The sequence below is a fragment of the Ailuropoda melanoleuca genome, chromosome 10 (assembly GCF_002007445.2).
Source record: "Ailuropoda melanoleuca isolate Jingjing chromosome 10, ASM200744v2, whole genome shotgun sequence".
NCBI classification, from domain to species: domain Eukaryota; kingdom Metazoa; phylum Chordata; class Mammalia; order Carnivora; family Ursidae; genus Ailuropoda; species Ailuropoda melanoleuca.
The window spans coordinates 84,747,609-84,765,763 of NC_048227.1; the positions used below are offsets into that span (position 1 = coordinate 84,747,609).

Sequence of the window (18,155 nt, forward strand, 5' to 3'; positions counted from 1 at the left end):
AATTATCTATATAGCTGCACTGACTAATACAGTAGCCACTAGCCATATAAGGCTATTGAGCACCTGAAATGCTCTATAGGTGTAAAATACACTGTAGACTTCAAAGGCTTAGTACAAAACAAAGAATGTATAATATCTCATTAATAAGTTTTATAGGTGGTAATGACAGTACTTTGGATATACTGCATTAGAACATATTATTAATATTAATTTCACATTTTTTAATGTGGCTAATAGGAAATTTTAAATTACATATGTGGCTCATTATTACATTTCTATTGGACAGGGCTGGTCTATATTTTGCAATTAAATAAATGGATAAAGATTGTCTTAATATTTCATATGTACCTTACTGAAAGTTCTTCTTGACAAAGATCATGCTGTAGGCTACTTTGTACCCTCCAATACTGACACACTGTTGCTGGCATAGCCTTGATATTTAATAAATACTTCTTAACTGTTTAATAAACTTTACTTTTTGCTTTTTAAGTTACAATTTTTTTTGCTTTTTTTTTTTGAAGATTTTATTTATTTATTTGTCAGAGGGGGAAGGAGAGAGAACACAAGCCGGGGGAGTGGCAAGCAGAGGTAGAAGCAGGCTCCTTGTTGAGCAAGAAGTCCGATGTGGGACTCGATTCCAGGTACCTGGGATCATGACCTGAGCCAGAGGCAGACGCTCAATGGACTGAGCCACCCAGGCATCCTTTTTTTTTTTTTTTTTTTTTTTTGCTTTTTAAGTTAAAAATTCCACATTGTTTAGCTACATGATGATAACATTCCTAAGAGAAGAAGAAAAGATGGCAAAAGTCTGCATAGAAACTGAAAGAGTAGGAATTGGGTATGAAAAATATTATTTGATGAAAATTTTAGTATTTTTCATAAAAAAACTTTCTTGAATTGTAATTATAGATTCACATGAAGTTTATGTTACACTTAGTGTAGCATGTGTATAAACAAAGTATTTTCAAAGACTGAATCCATTTTTATAAGAATAGGGACTTTTCCTTGTTTAGGTGAAATGTGTCCCCCCCCCCCATTGGTAGAGTATTGTGAAACACTGATTACTTAGTCAAAACAGGGGTAGCACACTACAGATTGATTACTCATTTCACTGGATATTATCCAAATGAGGAACTGTGATCTCTGCCACAGGACAAAAAGCCAGGCCCTGCTTGAAGGATTGCTAAACATGATAATTTCTTGAATTATAATTTTGCATTATGTAGACTTTGAAAGATAGAAAGTGTTAACTTCTCAGCTTTGTTTTAGTGAGAAAAAGATAGGCCACAAAGGATCTCAGAGTCACTTTATACTTCATCTGGCATGGGAAACCTGGGCTGAACCAGAGTCTTTGGTGGAAGGGAACAGAGACTCATTCAAAGTGGTGCCCAGAGTGGTAGGTGTTTACTATAAAAGGGTAACTAGAATACAGTGTGGCGAGTGGCTGGATCCAGTGCAGCCTGGGGGACCTGGATACTCAGCTCCCCCTGGGGAGCAGGTGTTTGCTGCTCTTACTCCATCAACTGGTCTCAGCTTCTCTTAGAGTTTGCTTCTACCACTTCTGCCCCCCCGCCCACCTTCTACTTCATCCTGGGCGTGGGGGGGGGGTCTGCTTACTCCACTGTTTTGCTTTCTGGAGGCCCATTTTCTCTGCTCCAGCCTCAAGCCTTCTCTCAGCTTAAGCTCTTCTATGGAATAGCTCCTTCTTTGCTCTCCCCTTTCAGTTTCCAAGGGACAATCTGATTGGCTTAATTATCGGAGTCCCTGTTTGGTGGGGATCCTTCGTTCCAGGTCACCTTCTAGGACGATGGCCAGTTTATGGATTGTGTGCTCTTGGGTCACATGATCACCCTTAATCTAATCCGCTATTGCGGGGGTGGTGGTGGTGCTTTTTGGGGTTATTTGTGCAACCTTTGCCTTAGGAATAGTTTGGGTCGTTTCAGCAGAGCCTCAGTTTCCCTTTCTAAGGGATTCCGAGTATAGCAAGCATTTCCTGTCTTTCTCTTTGGCGCGGGAGTAAAACACACACTGAGTGACTAAAATAAAGGGAGTATAAATAGATCGATTGACTATGCAGTTAAATGTAGGAAATAATGAATGAAGAAGAGACGAATATTCACTCAGGATTAAGAACTAACATTATCTGAGTAAAATTTCTTTGCAATACAAGTTGGTTTTTAAAGAGGCTTCCCCCATCCCCCCAAATCAGACTCTAATGCTGTCACGTTCGTAGTTTTCCGGAGATCCCTGCTCCTGGCACACAAAACCAATGTCACGTTCCTTCTAGACCCCAGCAGTCATCACACTAGGGACGCTTCATTTCTTACGCTGGGAGAGAGATCCTGGCAGGAAATCTATACCCAGGATCAGATGCGGGGGTTGGGGATCATCGGCACCAAGTGGCGCAGGGCAAAGGTGGCAGTAATCGAAGTTCGAGTCCGTATTCCTAGAAGCCTCGGGCGCCCTGCCACCTGTCTGGAGTCGGCCCCCTTCCCGGGCGTCTCCTCTGCGGGTTTCCTCCTCATAGGCTTCTCCTCGGGAGTGTGGGCGGCCCTTTTCTCGAGCGCTTAAAATCTTACCTCCCACCCCCCTCCTCCACACCCGCCTTTCTCTTCTGCCTCAGTCACTTCCTTCCTCAGCCTCTTCCTCCTCGGTGTGTTGAAGAAGATAACCGGGTCCGGACCAACGCTGCACCAGCTTTTCCTCGGAAAAGAAAACGAGGCGGATCGGTGAGTGGGTCTCCCGGGAAGGTGACGGGCAGGTATAAAGGATGGACGGGGGTGTCTGGCGGAGGCCAGGCGGACGAGCGGTCGGGGGCGGCGGGTGGGGAGCTGGGACCGGGAAGGGCCGAGGCGCGTGGAGACTGTGACTGGAATTGGGCCGAGACCCGGCGAGGGGGACCGGGTGGGCGCGCCCCCACGCCCCCGCTTCGCCCGCCGACTTCCGCATCGGCTCACGTGACACAGTACCGGCCCAGGGCGACCGGGAAGCCCGCAGCCCGGCGGAGCTTTCCTCCGCGGTGCGGCTCGTGCGCTTTGCACTTGCAGGTGGCGCGGGAGCGCGTTCTGCGGAGCCGGGCCGACAAGGGCTGGACACTAGGGGAGAAGCTTCCCCGAGGACTGCAGTGGCCCCCGCGTCGCGGACTCTGCGGCGCCGGCGGTGGGGTGCGGCTCCCTACGCTCCAGACCTTGGGGGCGGAGGGTGGGGGTGGTGAGAGACACTAGGGGCTCGGGGAGCCCCGGGCGGGGTCCGTTTCCGTCGCCAGACTGAGACGCTAGGTTTCGCGGCTCGCCGGGGCGCACCGGCCACCGGGGAGCGCGGGCGGGCGGCGCTGGCGCGGGACTGGCGGAGACAAAGGCTTCCGGGACGCGGCCCTGCCCTTGGGGGCTGCCCCGGAGTCGCCGTGCCGCCCCGGCCCCCAGAGTCCCGCGCTCCCCAACCCTGCACCCTCCCCGACCCCCTTGCGGGCCAGCTCCCAAACTTGGAGCAGGGATGACCAAATATGGAGCGTGTGCGCGTCCGCGGGCAGGCAGGAAGGAACCCAAGTCATCCCTTGACCCCCACCAGCTGCTAGTCCGGGATTGCGAGGGACCGTCGAGAAACGTGGAGGGTTCCAGGGGGTGGGTGTAGAGCTGGCTGCCGATTCCCAGGCTCCCCCACTCCAGCAGGCTTTATTCCTCGAACCTTAGAAAATCTCCACGTATTGCCTCTAAACTTAAACAAAACAAAACAGAAACTATAAAAAGGTCTTTAAATACATTCTTAAGTGTATATTAATGGTGGAGCATTTCGGCATATGGCCCAATCCTCCGACATTTCGCTTTCTTTGTGATTCCCACGCACAATGCCTAATTAGATTCTGACACAGTTAGAGGACCCGACTAGCATCTGCCACCGCCTTGCCTTGAGCTCGCACTGAAAATCTCTTTCTCCCCCTTAGACTTGCTCTGCTGATGGCCTCTTTTCTTTGTTCTTGATCTGGCTGCTTACTTCAGTCCCAGCCTTCCGTCCTAAAATGTCATGGGGCTCGAGTATTGTGTAACAACAATGAATATTCCCCTATTTTGTCCCCGCTAAATAATTAAATAAATAAATAACTCACGCCAAATTATGTGTACTAGCAATAGTTCCTAAGCCTGTTGTTTTCCTACTTGCAGGGAGCCTTTCTTGCTTTGCAAGTGTTCTGCCTTAGTATGTACTCAGCATGTAATATTCCATACAAACACAACTCACTATTATATTTAACACACTTTGCATAATGACCGGGAAGAAGATGAAGAAGAGGAAAAGAAAAAATAGAATGATGTTGTAGAAACAGCATTTAATTGTGGGGAGTCCCTCTGAGCCAGTTTCATCATCCATAAGATGGGTTTTCTAAAAGATTTTATTTTAAAGATTTTATTTATTTATTTGACAGAGAGAGAGGGAGTGCGAGCACAAGTCGGGGGAGCAGCAGAGGGAGAGGGAGAAGAAGACTCCCACTGAGCAGGCAGCCTAATGCGGGGCTTGATGCCAGGACCCTGGGATCATGACCTGAGCAGAAGGCAGATGCTTAACTGACTGAGCCACCCAGGCGCCCCTTTTTAAAAAGATGTTTATTTATACATTTGAGAAAAAGAGACCCCACAGGCAGGGGTGGGGGCACAGAGGTGGGGGGGCTGAGGGAGAAGCAGACTCCCCTCTGAATTGCTGAGCAGGGAGCGCTATGTGGGGCTCCATCCCAGGACCCCGGGATCATGACCCAAGCTGAAGGCAGATGCTTAACCAACTGAGCCACCCGGCGTCCCTATAAAATGGTTTAAATAATACATACTTTACAAGGTTTTTTAGGATGATATGGATTAACAAAGATAAGGAGTCTCTTGTGTAATTAGTTATAAAGAAATGCTGGTTGCCTTCCTTTCTTTAAATTGGATCTGCGTATGCTTAATATGATGCAGGTGTTCACACTACTTAATAGTGGGATTTCCTCTTTGAGTCTCATTATTGAAGGAGAGCTAGGTCTGAAGTGTACTGCTGATTGTACGGGGGGCAGTGTTAAAGAGATAAATGTTCAGAGTGGGAGGAAATCAGAACACCTGAGAACTGGAGAGGACCATAATCCCCTTGGACATTTCATTCTCTCTTCTGTTTAGGCTGATTTCCTCACTAACCCTCACAGATCCATACTACTTGCATCACTGTTGTCAACTTATTGTAACAGCATGTTACAGTGCTGTTAGAAAACGTAACAGCATCACAGTCAAGGTAACAGGTGCAAACTTTATTCATTGTTAGACAGTTTTGATTGTTAGGAAATTTTTTTTCTTATATGGCTCCCACATTTGCTTATTACATCTCTCCGTCCTACCCAGTGAAGCAGCATGAAACAACACCATCATGTAAATACATAAAAGAAGCTTTAATTTGGAGAAATGATTTCGGGTCTTCTCTAGGTTGACTTTATGGGTCAAGATTCTTTAGAGTACAAGTGACAGAAGCTCAATCAAACCAGCACAAGCAAAACCAGGAAAGACTGGTTCATGCAACTGGAAAGTCCGGGGAAAGACTGGTTCATGCAGCTGGAAAGTCCGGGGTCGTATACAGGCTCAGTCATTGTAACCTGGCTGGGCTTTTCTTAGTGTTAACTTATTCGTGAAAGGCTCTTTTCACATAGTCCCAGTTTACATGAGGGGCTCTAACCTTACATCTTAGAACCTAGTAGGAGAGTGTTGTTTTACTCATCTGGCAAAATCTCTGGGCTGAACCTCATTGTTTAGGATGGGATCACTGACCTTATGCCCCAAATCAATTATTCTGGCTCTGACCCTCTCTTGGAACTTAGGGTGAGGCTCTTCGGAAGTTTGTGGGTTTAGAACAAGGAAGGAAAGATTGGACCCAAACAAAAATCAGACTGCTCGAGCCGGAATGGGGAATGGGCACTAGGTAGGTAAAAATGACAGCTGTCCACCACACTAACATCTACAGGGTTTTTTTTCTACCATTATTTTCATAGTGTATCTTTCTCTTGTGTCTTCTGATTATATTTTTAACTTTTTAGCATCTTTCAAATTAAATTGCATATAATGTTATAGATATAATTTCACCAACACAAAGTTCTCAATATTTGGAAACTACAATTTTTTATACTGAATTTTATGCAGATGAATTAACTCAAGATGTTGCATTTTATTGCAATAAACACTTTTTTTGGGGGGGGGGCAAAAAACGTGGTTTTATTGAAGCACGGGGACAGGACCTGTGGGCAGAAAGAGCTGCCGCCGCAATAAACACTTCTTAAATTATAATATTCACATGAATAATGTAGCAGATAGTAGTGGTGCTTTTAATTATGTGCTGATAGAAAACCTGGGGTACCAATCAATATCACTTAAACGGAGATACCATTCTTGTTTTTCAAAGTTACCAGGAATTGGTTACAATCTGTCTGGATACAATTGTTTCTTCCAAATCATCACTCCAAAGTAATGCCAGTCGCTAATACTTTCTGACTCTCGTGTTCTGTTTTCACTGAGTTACTGCCTTCTTAAGGAAACACTCTTTACTGCCTTTACTCCTTTGACCCTGCATGGTTGGAGCTCCCGCCTCCATATCCACCTGCTCTTTCCCAATGTCTTGCTCTCCCCTCCCTTTCTGTAGGTGTTTGCCATGCCCCTTTACCTCCCTTTACTGTCTCTGCACACTCTTGTTCCAATTCAGCAACTAGGGTGACAATATCCAAAGGTTTCGCTCCATCCCCCTTCATGCCCTTGTCTGTTCAGTTCAAAACCAGGATTTATTGAGCCTGTACTCTTGGTGCCAGGTGTCACCCAGCAGTAAACATTACAGTTGAATTCCTGCATTGAGGGTCTTTACCATCTTGTGGTGAAAGCCGAGAAACTGGTAGTCCCAGCCAAGTGAAATGGAGAGGGTGCACAATGCTTTGGGGGAGGGCTGCTTCACCAGGCTTTCAGGAAAGGCCTCCTGGAGGAAGTCATTTCTAAGGTGAGACTGGATGTGCGGGAGTTAGGCTGGAGGTGAGAGAGCCAGGGGCGTTTGAGGAATTGAAAGAAGCTCCATGTAGCCGCAGCCCGGAGTTCAAGGGGGCAGGGTGGAGGAGGCTGTGATGGTGTGTGCAACCCAGGCTGGAGAAGACCTAGTGAACCAAGGTCAGTCTCACAGCTCCTGTTAGTCATGGACTCTTCCTCATCTGAGATGAATGGTCCTTGCTACCAGCTCCCCACTGTAGTCGGGCTGTACTGGGCACTGCCCAGGGAAGGACACAGCGCCCTCCCTGCATGTGACCCACAGGCATCATCGCGCTAACCTGACAGTATTACAGTTGCCCTGTACTGATCTGCTTTCCCCACTAGACCGCAGGCTCCGGGAGGGCTGGGAGCGTGTTCCTTTGTCTTGGTACTCCAGCGTCTAGCTCAGGGCTTGCCTCGGATGGGCTGTGCTTTTTCTCCTTTGCTTCTGTGCTTTTGCATGCACTCTTCCCCACTCACAGAGCACCCTTTGCCAACTGTCTACCTGGTCCACATCTCTCCAGTGACCTCTACAAAGTTTTCTGTGGCTTCCTCTTTTATGCTTCCATAATGCCTTGGATCCATCACTCAAAGAATGTTGTCACATTGCAGTTTTTCACTCCAGGTCTTTCTCTGCTTCTGGACAGTGAGTTCCCTGAGGACAGGTCCTGTGTCACTCACCTTCGTGTGTTTGGTGCAGAGCAGAGCACCATGAGGATGGGTTTAGAGTATAATAGTGGCTGCTGCATTCTCCCCCATATTCATATGTAGAATAAGAGTGGGTCAGCACAAAGGGGCAGGTATAAAGACAGAGGGGAAATGGAGGGACTCCGGTGTCATGTACATCACACAAATAGTTTTAGGAAGAGGGATGTGGTAAATTAACAATGACAAATGAAACATAGGGAAAAAAAAGAAATGGGCCTTGGATTTGGCAAGATGTGCTTAATGGGATATAGAAATTGTAATAATATAGGCATTTTTTTCTCCCTCAGGCAGCAATGAATGTGGAGCATGAAATTAACCTCTTAGTGGAGGAAATTCATCGTCTGGGTTCAAAAAGTAGGTATTCTAACACAACCACAGTATTCTGAGTTTACCTCACAGCAGGTAGGGCCTCCTTTTTGGTGGAAGCCTATGAAGGGGGTCACCCAGGACTTCAGGACATAGTTATGGCAGCTCTGCCCTCAGTCCTGGAGTGACTTCTGAGGGCAAGGCCTTTGGGGTATTGTGATTCTGAGGCAAGGAATGGTTGAGATATTCCATCATCCCTTCAATGGAAGGAAAATTTCTGTGCTTCTTTAATATGGCTGCATTGAAATCTGGTGATTGAATCATGTTCAAATTTTTATTGTCACACTATTAGAATTCATTTTTTCTGCTTTATCCTACCATTTTATAAACTTTCAAATGAGTAGGGACTTAGATTAAAATTATACTAAATTGTCTTTATTTCCTCCAAATTCTTGAGTTTTGCATAATCAGGTATTTATGTACATGTAACTAAAATAAAGCATATCCTTTGCATAGTTTTTTTCTTAAGATTTATTTTATTTTTTTTAAGGCTTTATTTATTTATTTGACAGAGCACAAGTAGGCAGAGTGGCAGGTAGAGGGAGAGGGAGAAGCAGGCTCCCCGCTGAGCAGAGAGCCCCATATGGGACTCAATCCCAGGACCCTGGGATCATGACCTGAGCTGAAGGCAGATGCTTAACTGACTAAGCCACCCAGGTGGCCCTCATTTATTTTAGAGAGAGGGGAAGAGAGAGAGAGAGTGCACGAGCTGGGGGAGGGGCAGAGGGAGAAGAAGAGGGAAAGCATCTCAAGCAGACTCCCTACTGAGCATGGAGCTGGACTCCGGACTTGAGCCCATGACCCTGAGATCATGACCTGAACCGAAATCAAGAGTTGGACACTTAACTGAGTGAGCCACACAGGCGCCCCTATGTGTTTTTTTTTTAAACCAGCTTTTTCTTCAGCAGCATATAAGCAGCTACCATGAAATTAGTGCCATGTGAAATTGGTAGTATTGGTGTCCTTTTCCAGGTTGTAATTAAAGTAACTATTATGTTTGTAGCTTTAGGTGTTTGTACATCTCCGATAAGACATACAGGAGTTCAGGAACATTCTGAAAATTGTAAGAGCAATAGACATATTCAGCAACAACTAGGATAATGGAACTCAAAGTTTTAAAGTTACATCATATAAAAAAATTAAATAAAATTACATCATTGTAAGTGAAAAACAGCTTTAAAAAGTTCCTCTTAAGAGTTGTTTTGTCATTATAGCTTGAATTTTCTTACTTATAGCTCAGTCTGCTTTTGAATTACAAATCACTTGAAATAAGACATACCTGGAAAATTCCATTGAGCTATTAGTATCAGATGTCCCCTGTACTAGTTCTCCATTGCTGTTGTGAATCTTTTCTTTTTCTTTTTTTAAGATTTTATTTACTTACTTGAGAGAAAGAGAGAGAGCATGAGCACAAGCAGGGAGAGGCAGAAGGAGAGGGAGAAGCAGACTCCCCACTGAGCAGAGAGCCTGAGGCGGCACTCGATGCCAGGACCCTGGGATCATGACCTGAGCCAGAGGCAAACGCCCAACCGACTGAGCCACCCAGGGGGCCCTGTGAATCTTATTTTCAGTAGTGAAAGAAACTTGTGTTCCTCATTTCTACCTTTCCAGTTTCTTTGGAGCTCTGTGAGGTCATGTTGCTCTTGGGAGTAATACTATTTTTTAGATTGTTAAAAATATTAAGGATGTATTTCGAATGATTTGTAGGATTTTCTTCTCTCTTAGATCTGTCTCCATGTTAGCCTAGTGTTTATTGATCAGATTCAATTACATTTAAAATTCTGACCTTCACCCTAGAACAGTTATTATTCTACTAGGGCAAACTGAACATGAACTTCAAAATTAGCAGCTTTACAAACTAGAAGACCACCTAGTAATTATCATAATTTCTGTAAAGACGAAACGTTTTGAACTTTGCACCTTCCCCAAGCCTCTTGATTTACCTGTTCCTAGAAATGAATGACTTCTTGAGCTGGAAAGCATCTAGGGAGATAGGTTATCTATGGACAGGTTATGGTTAATGATATAAGTTGTGTCTGGGATAATTTTGACTAAATTATGATTTAGATGAATCATTTTTAGATTAATCTAAATATGATGCATTAGGTGAAGTTGGAAATTGATGAATTTAGTTTGTATCTACTTCTTTTATTCTTTTTCCAAATTTTTACTGAAATTCTAGCTAGTTAACCTATTTATCTGTTTCTTTTAAAATGAAATTCTTCGAAGTCTTTCGTTTTTCATCCAGTGGAAAAAAATTAAGGGGATAAAGATTATTTGGAGATTTAAATTCTTTCATTCAACAAATATTTCTTGAGTGCTGTCTTTGTGCTCAAGTGCCGGACGTGTGAAAATAAACAAAATTCCATCTCAGCCCCTGTGGGCCTCTTTAGGTAGCGGGAAGACAGGCAAATGAGCTGGAAGCACGTAGCGGGAAGTGGGCTCTGGAGTCAGGCTCTTTAGGAATGAATCCCAGCTCCCCTACCACTTACTGTGTGACCTTGGGCACATTACTAACCATTTTTATGCCTTGGTTTCCTTAAATAATACTCTATTTCAATAATTCAAAGACGCTTTTTGCCACAAACTTTAACATTTCTAAAATAAGAATGCGTCTTATAATCCATGTTGTGCTGTAGTTAAATCGGCAGTTTAATTGGAACATAAAATAATGGTGCTTCTTGCAATGAATTGTGCCTTACTTTCCATGAAATAAGGATTAAGGGAGTTTTAATTACTATAAAATGCATTTAACAGTTCTAGGAGCATAGCAAGGACTCAGTACTTATTAGCTATTATTACTATCATTGATGGTGAGTGCTTTGATATATACTTACTTTTATAAGAAGTTATTAATTCGACTGAGGGAATCACAGAGCACTTCTTGGAAAAGGTGATATTTGAGCCCAGTCTTGAAGAAAAAGAATTAGCCAGAGAAAGGGCTCTGGGATGCTGGGCAGATGGCTCAACATGGGCAAAACTGCCAGGGCAGGGTCTCTCATGTCACCTTGGGTAACAGCAAGTCATCGATTTTGCCTGGATCAAAAGGTGCCTAGAACGATATGGTAGGATGAGGTGGGAGAGGAGTGCAAGGGCCAGAGGATGAAGGGTCTTATCTGGAACACCAAGGGCATTACTATTTGAAGGTGGTAGGGAGCCACTGAAAGATTACAGTAGAAGAGTACCAGGCAGGGGTGCCTGGCTGGCTTAGTCTGTGGAGTGTGTGACTCTTGATCTCTCGGTCATGGGTTCAAGCCCCACCTTGGGGGTAGAGTTTAGTAAAAAAAAAAAAAAAAAAAAAAANAAAAAATAGAGTATTCAAACAGATTTGCACCTTAAAGGTTTCTTTCACATATTTTATTCCACACCAATATGGAGGATGTATTGGGGACAAAAATGCAGAAAGGGAGGCTGGCGAGGAGTCTTACGGTTGTCCGCATAAGAATCAATTACGGCCTGAACCAAGAAATGATTTGTCCATGGAGAAGAGGCCAGAGCAACAGAAGATACAAAGGAAATGGAACCACTTATGAGATTGAGGAGCGAGTGGGCAGAACTCCAAGACTATGTCCAGGTTTCTGCCTTTTGTGCCTTTAAACGATGTAACCTGGGGGTGCCTGGGTGGCTCAGTTGGTTGAGCATCCAACTCATGGTTTCAGCTCAGGTCATGATCTCATGGGGCGTGGGATCAGGCCCCATGTTAGGCTTCGCACTCAGTGGGGAGTCTCCTGGAAGATTCTCTCCCTCTGCCCCTCCCCCCACTCTCTCCCTCTCAAATTAAAATAAATCTTTTTTAAAAAAATGAAAACCTCCATGTTACACTCTTTAAGAGCCAGGATTGGTATTGCCTCCTTCAGGAAGTCTTCCCTTTCCATTCTAGCCCAGAATCATCTCACCCTTCTCCAAACTGTAAGATGTTCTGTCTTGGCTACTTACTGGACATCCAGTCTCATACTGCTTTGTCCTGTTGCTTCACTTATTATGTGTATATTTCTTATTTCCTTGTGGGAATGGAAGCCATTTCTCTGAAAGCTAGAAAGTGATTCTCTACTTCCTTCTACTTGCCTGCAGTGCCCAGCACAGTGCTGCATTCACAGTGGGAATATACTAAGTATCAGGTTAGAAGTTCTAGGAGGGGAGCATGGGAACTTGAGAACCCTTGGCCAAGGAATAGTCCCCTCACTGTGATGGCTATGTCCTTGACAGCAGGCACAGCTGTTGGAGGGGAGAATGTGGAGCAGTGCTGAAGGAAGATAGTCAGAAGCTTAGCCAGGGAGATCAAAGGAATCAACCAATAATGGGGAGGTGTTTCATATTATTCTTATCTACAAGTTTTCAGTTGAGTGATTTTTAATCAAAGATGCACCTTTCATTTATCTTTTTTTTAAAGACTTAATTTTTTTTGATATTTATTTATTTATTTTTAAAGATTTTATTTATTTATTTGACAGAGAGACAGCCAGTGAGAGAGGGAACACAAGCAGGGGGAATGGGAGAGGAAGAAGCAGGCTCCCAGCGGAGCAGGGAGCCTGATGCGGAGCTGGATCCCGGGACCCTGGGATTACGCACGCCCTGAGCCAAAGGCAGACGCTTAACGACTGAGCCACCCAGGCGCCCCAAGACTTAATTTTTTTAGAATACAATAAAATTGAGAGGAAAGTACAGAGATTTCCTGTATACCTGCTATCCCCACACACACATAGCCTCCCCCATTACCAACACCTCCTAGCAGAATTGCACATTTGTTACGGTTGATCATCTACATGGACACATCATCAACCACAGTTCATAGTTTATGGTTCACTCTTGCCATTGTACATTCTATGGGCTTGGATATATGTATAATGACATGTACCCATCATTAAAGTATCCTATAGAGTCTATTCACTGCTCTAAAAATCCTCTGTGCTCTGCCTATTCATCTCTCTCCTCCCCCAATCCCTGAAACCTACTGATCTTTTTATTTAGTTTTATCTTTTTCCATAGTTTTGCCTTTTCCAGAATGTCCTATAGTTGGAATCATACAGCACGTAGCCTTTTCAGATTGCCTTCTTTCTCTTAGTAATACATATTTAAGGTTCTACCATGTCTTATTGTAGCTTGATGGTTCATTTCTTTTTAGGGTTTACCTTAATTTTTAACATCTGTATTAAAAACTGGTCTCCAAACTGGATAATCTAGGGATCTGGTAAATACAGATTTCATTTTTAAGGTCACCAGTCCCTCCCTGGGCCTCTGAGTGTGTTTAGAACACATTTCGAGAAACACTGCTTCTGACCCAAACTTTCTCTTACATTTGTTATTTTTTATTGATTCGACAACACCACAATTAAAAAATAAAAATGTAGGGGTGCCTGGGTGGCTCAGTGGGTTAAGTGTCCGACTCTTGATTTCAGCTCAGGTCATGGTCTCAGGGTCCTGGGATTGAGCCCCGCTTCTTTCTGCTCTGCACTCAGCGGGGGTTCTGCTGAAGGATTCTCCCTCCTTCACCCTCTGCCCCTCCCCCGACTCATGTGGGCACACAGCATGCACACACTCTCTCTCACTCAAATTGATAAATAAGTCTTTAAAAAAAAAATCAAAACGTAGACAGAGGGGAATTGGTCCAGAGTAGTAACACTGTAACACATTCACTGTTTTTAAGTGGGTTTTGGTTTGCCTCTAGTCTGTCCAGATGTTCCTAAGGCTGGGAGGTATACAACACATTGTGTTAATTTCATCACTTTGTGTCTGGCAAGAGATGACATTGCATTTATGAGTGTAAACTATTAAATTGTCATCTTGGTTAACCTATAGTTAGATGTTTTTTAAGGATTACGTAAATCTGCCATATATGGGGGCGAGAAACAGACTTTGCATTGGCTAAAATTGTATTTTCTCAAATTAGATGCTGATGGGAAGTTGAGCGTGAAATTTGGGGTCCTCTTCCGAGATGACAAGTGTGCCAACCTCTTTGAAGCATTGGTGGGAACTCTCAAGGCTGCGAAACGAAGGAAGATTGTCACGTACCCAGGAGAGCTCCTTTTACAGGGTGTTCACGATGATGTGGACATTATATTGCTGCAGGATTAATGTGGTTTGCATATCTTTGTTTACTGTTATTTTTTGTTTCTGGTAAACTGGAATATTAAGTCAAAGGACAAACACGAGCATACTTGATGTATTTTTATAGAACTTTGTAAACAAAAGGAGACTCTTATTTTAAAAGTCTGTCCTTTTTTATACCCTGAAAGAAAAGTTATGTATTACACTGTAAAAGAAACAAAACCTATTATTTTTTTCTCAGGAATCTGATTGGAAAAATGTAGGTTGAGGCTTTTTTGGTGGGGGTGCAAGGGTGTTTCATAAATCATTCTTAGACAATTTCTACAGATATTTGACATTCCATGAAAGCAAGAGGCAAAACTGAAGACCAGCTCCCACAAGGAATATTGTAATGTTTATGTAATAAAAACATGTAACTATGTTAAAGTTGTCTTATTGCCTTATTTTGTCACTTAAGATTTATGTGCCTCTCAGAAGTTTTTGCATCAAGATTAGATAACTGCAATAAAAATTATCAAAATTTGGAGAAAAATTCCCTTAACACTACAGAATCTTAAAAGTAGGGATGTGTTACGATTAGGCCCTATAAAAAACATTTGGTGTCTGTTACGTGCTTACCACTGAGTTAGGGGACGTGCCAAAAGAAACATAACCTAAAAATTTCACTATCTAATTGGATTAGTTGGGTCCCACTGAAACAATTCAGAAATGTCGATAAATGCATGTTGCAGCCTCTGGTACAGATCGAAAATGATACAGAATCTCAAGGAAGGTAAAATCCATGAAGACGATGATAGTTGGAAACGGTATCATAGAAGAGTTAGAATTTGCATGATTGGAGCCGATTATCCGTCAAGGAAAAAGATGGGATGGACAATGGTGATGGCCCAGGCAAGGTAAGGCAGGGGGACATGAATTAGCAAGGCTTGCTCTTGTGAAAGGTCGGATGTCAGATTGACTAGGATGTTAGGGAGAGAGGTGATTCAGATTGGATAAATAAGGTGGAACCTTGGAAACTACGGAGAGGAGTCTGAACAGAAATTGGAGCAGGGAAGTTGCATGATGAAAGTGATGTTTTGTGAAGGTGGCTCTGGCACTGGTGACTAAGGAAGATTTTAGAGAACAAAGATGCAGTCAGACAAACCAGCTAAAACATTGCTCTAGAACTCGTGGGGTTGGTGATAATGGAAAAGCAGAGGAAGGATGGACTCAAGTGCGTTTTTAAAGAAGCTGAAACTCTCATCAATGCCCTTTTGATATGACAAGACCCCAATTCCAACTAGTTAAACAACAATAGTATTCACTGGCACTTCATAGTGAAGCATTTATTTAGCATTTGCTATGCTGATCCTCATATAAGCCTGTGAGGTAGGTATTGATATTATCTCCCATTCTATAGATGAGGCAGGAGATGCATAGAGAAATTAAATAGCTTGTCCAAGTTCACCTAGCCAGAAATGGGCAAGTCAGAATCATCTAACTGGCAAGTACCGGGATGGGATGGACTTCAGGCATGGCTGGCTCTAGGGGTTCAAACAATGTCAAAACTCTCTGGCTTTCCACATAGGTACTGATGCCTTCTTTGGTTCAAACTCATTCTCTTTCTACTTTAAATAGGCTTCCTGCATATAGCCAGGAAGATGCCTGCTGGTGGTTGCAAATTCACATACTCCTAGATTAACAACCCTAGTGGAAAGAGAATTTGTTATACCTAATTATGAATTCTAGGAGAGGAGCTCTGGCCCCACCTGCAGCATAAACCTACCCATTTGACCAAAAACATTTGCTGTAGAAATAAGGTAGGGTGAATTGACAGGCCTAGGTCACAAGCTTGTGTTGAAGTGAGGATGGGGTAGGTGCTGTGCTTCACAGCTTTACCTCAAATAGGAGAGGGGTAGTTCCTTAAAAAAAAAAGAAGATGCTGGATATATAGGAACAACATATATATATATATATATATATATATATATATGTGAATATATATATATATATATATATATTCACTATACATAGAAGCTACCTTTTGAAGGATGAATCCTTGAACTGTGTAGCAGAAAATAAAAGATAAAGGAGAAGGTCTGTTTAAAGCCACACCAGATGTGGGATCAGTGACTGAGAATAATTTGTTAACAGAGACAGAAATTGGATGGAGCAGGAGGGCTGGTTTTAGAGTTTCATTTGGACATGGTGAATTTGCGGTGGTTAGTGTGGAAATGTATAGTAAGCAGGTGAGGATTTGTTTCTGGAACTTGGTGAAGGTTCAGGAGTATAAACAGGCTTGAGAATTACGGTTCCAGGTTGATTTCATCTCAATTTTGGTATGTACAGATAACCATAATTCTGCCTTTATTATTATCATTAACTTGACATTTTTATTATCAGGCACTTGGAAAACACAAAAGACCTATAATCTACAGGATTTGTAAAAGCCCAGGCTAAGAAATTGAAGCAAGCTTTAGAGGAAAGCAATTTGGGGAAACTCCTGTCCAACAGAGCCTTTTGGAGAGGAGGCTGACCTCATATAATCAAAGTCTTCCTTAACAATTCTGCAGAATTAAGTGGAGGTAGTCACTCAGTGTGTCATTTTGTTTAGTGTCTCCTTGGTGAGTTTGAAATGAAGTTTCAAAGTTGCAAACCATAACGATTTAGAATTTGATAAATTTCCCAGAAAAGATATACCCGTGTGACTGTTTAGTCATTTTGAGAAAATTGACACCATAGCATTCTTATCTACTACTGACATCCATGATATAGTTTTACATATTTTCCTTTAGATTTGAGATGGTCAATTCCTTTGTAATGACTTCATATTTGGATAGTTCTCTCTTACTTGGATCATGGCCTTAAAAATTAAAAACCATAAATTTTATTTCTTTGAAGCCAGCTTCGCAGTGAAAATAATCTTCCTTGACCATAAACTACGTTCCAGTTAATCGTCTCAGTTATGAGTGTCATTGGCTATAGGTGGGTGGGAGTTGGAAATTATGAACGTTGTACACAAGCATTTCTTCATGCAACAAAAATGTATAGCGTCTACTTTTTCCAAGTCACTGTGCTAGGCATTAGGGATTATTAAAGCAAAGCAAAATGAGAGTAAATAAAATTTGATTCCAGTCTTCAAAGAGAAACAAATGATTTGCACAATATACATTAAATACAGAAGAAGTTTTGGGGAGATGATAGAGGAGACAGGTATACTGATGATGAATTGTTCTGGGGGGAACTGGGATGAAGCGAAGTTTGTCTTAAAGCAGCAGAATGATTGAGAAGGTTTTTCCTGGTGGAGTGGTTACAAAGGGAAAGAAAGGCAAGTAGCTTAAGGTAAGGAAGGAAAGGAATATTGTGAGAAAGACTGGAAAAGAAGGTTGGGGCATTATTCTGAACTCTTAAGACAGAAGAAACAATTCTAAATGTATGTCTTAAAATGGTGAATTATAAAGAACTGTTAAAAAAAACATAAAACAATGTGATAGGTACCACTAATTATGAAGTGACTTTAATTTGTAAGTTCCCAAACAGTGCTATTTTGTATATCATGATTATGTAAGACAATCTATAATTATGGCTTATCATCTTTACAGAGAATCACTGTTAATTGAAAATTGGATGAAAGTGACCACTTTTGCATACTCAAATTTCCTTAATTTCCCATCATAAGAAATCCAAGCACCCCTTGTGTCCTGCAGACATGGTTTGAAAAGAAGTCACAGAATTGTTGACTCAAGGAATTTGTTGTAATTGAACACCAACATCCCAGATTTCCCTGGTGTCTGAGCTGCTTCTTCTGGTTCCAGACAATACGAGGAGAAAAGCCTACAGACTGACAGACAAAATACAAACATATGTGATGGCAAAGGAACAAGCCCACTTTTCTGTGGGGCATGTGGTATTGGACTCATTAATTTATAGCCTCATATATCTAGAAAAAGTCACGAGACAGACATGTATCTTTAACTTATTTATAATCAAATAGTCTTAGAGTTTCCTCTTTCTTAACAAAAGATATAAATAACTCTTCAAAGAAAACTC

The 18,155-nt window shown here is 42.6% G+C and overlaps 1 protein-coding gene across 1 annotated transcript; it reads left to right on the forward strand.

Moving 5' to 3' along the window:
- The first annotated feature begins 2,573 nt into the window (after positions 1-2,573).
- On the forward strand, positions 2,574-14,552 carry ABRACL (ABRA C-terminal like). Its single transcript, XM_002912639.4, has 3 exons — positions 2,574-2,729; positions 8,003-8,069; positions 13,969-14,552. The coding sequence occupies exons 2-3, from the start codon at positions 8,009-8,011 to the stop codon at positions 14,151-14,153; spliced, it is 246 nt and encodes an 81-aa protein (XP_002912685.1). The 5' UTR covers positions 2,574-2,729; positions 8,003-8,008; the 3' UTR covers positions 14,154-14,552.
- The last annotated feature ends 3,603 nt before the right edge of the window (positions 14,553-18,155 follow it).

What these genes read in the sequence shown, in the direction of transcription:
- ABRACL (XM_002912639.4), top strand. Translation starts at nt 8,009, where the DNA reads ATGAATGTGGAGCATGAAATTAACCTCTTAGTGGAGGAAATTCATCGT. An exon ending in TCATCGTCTGGGTTCAAAAA is followed by an intron (nt 8,070 to 13,968) that starts GTAGGTATTCTA and finishes TTCTCAAATTAG; the next exon opens with ATGCTGATGGGAAGTTGAGC.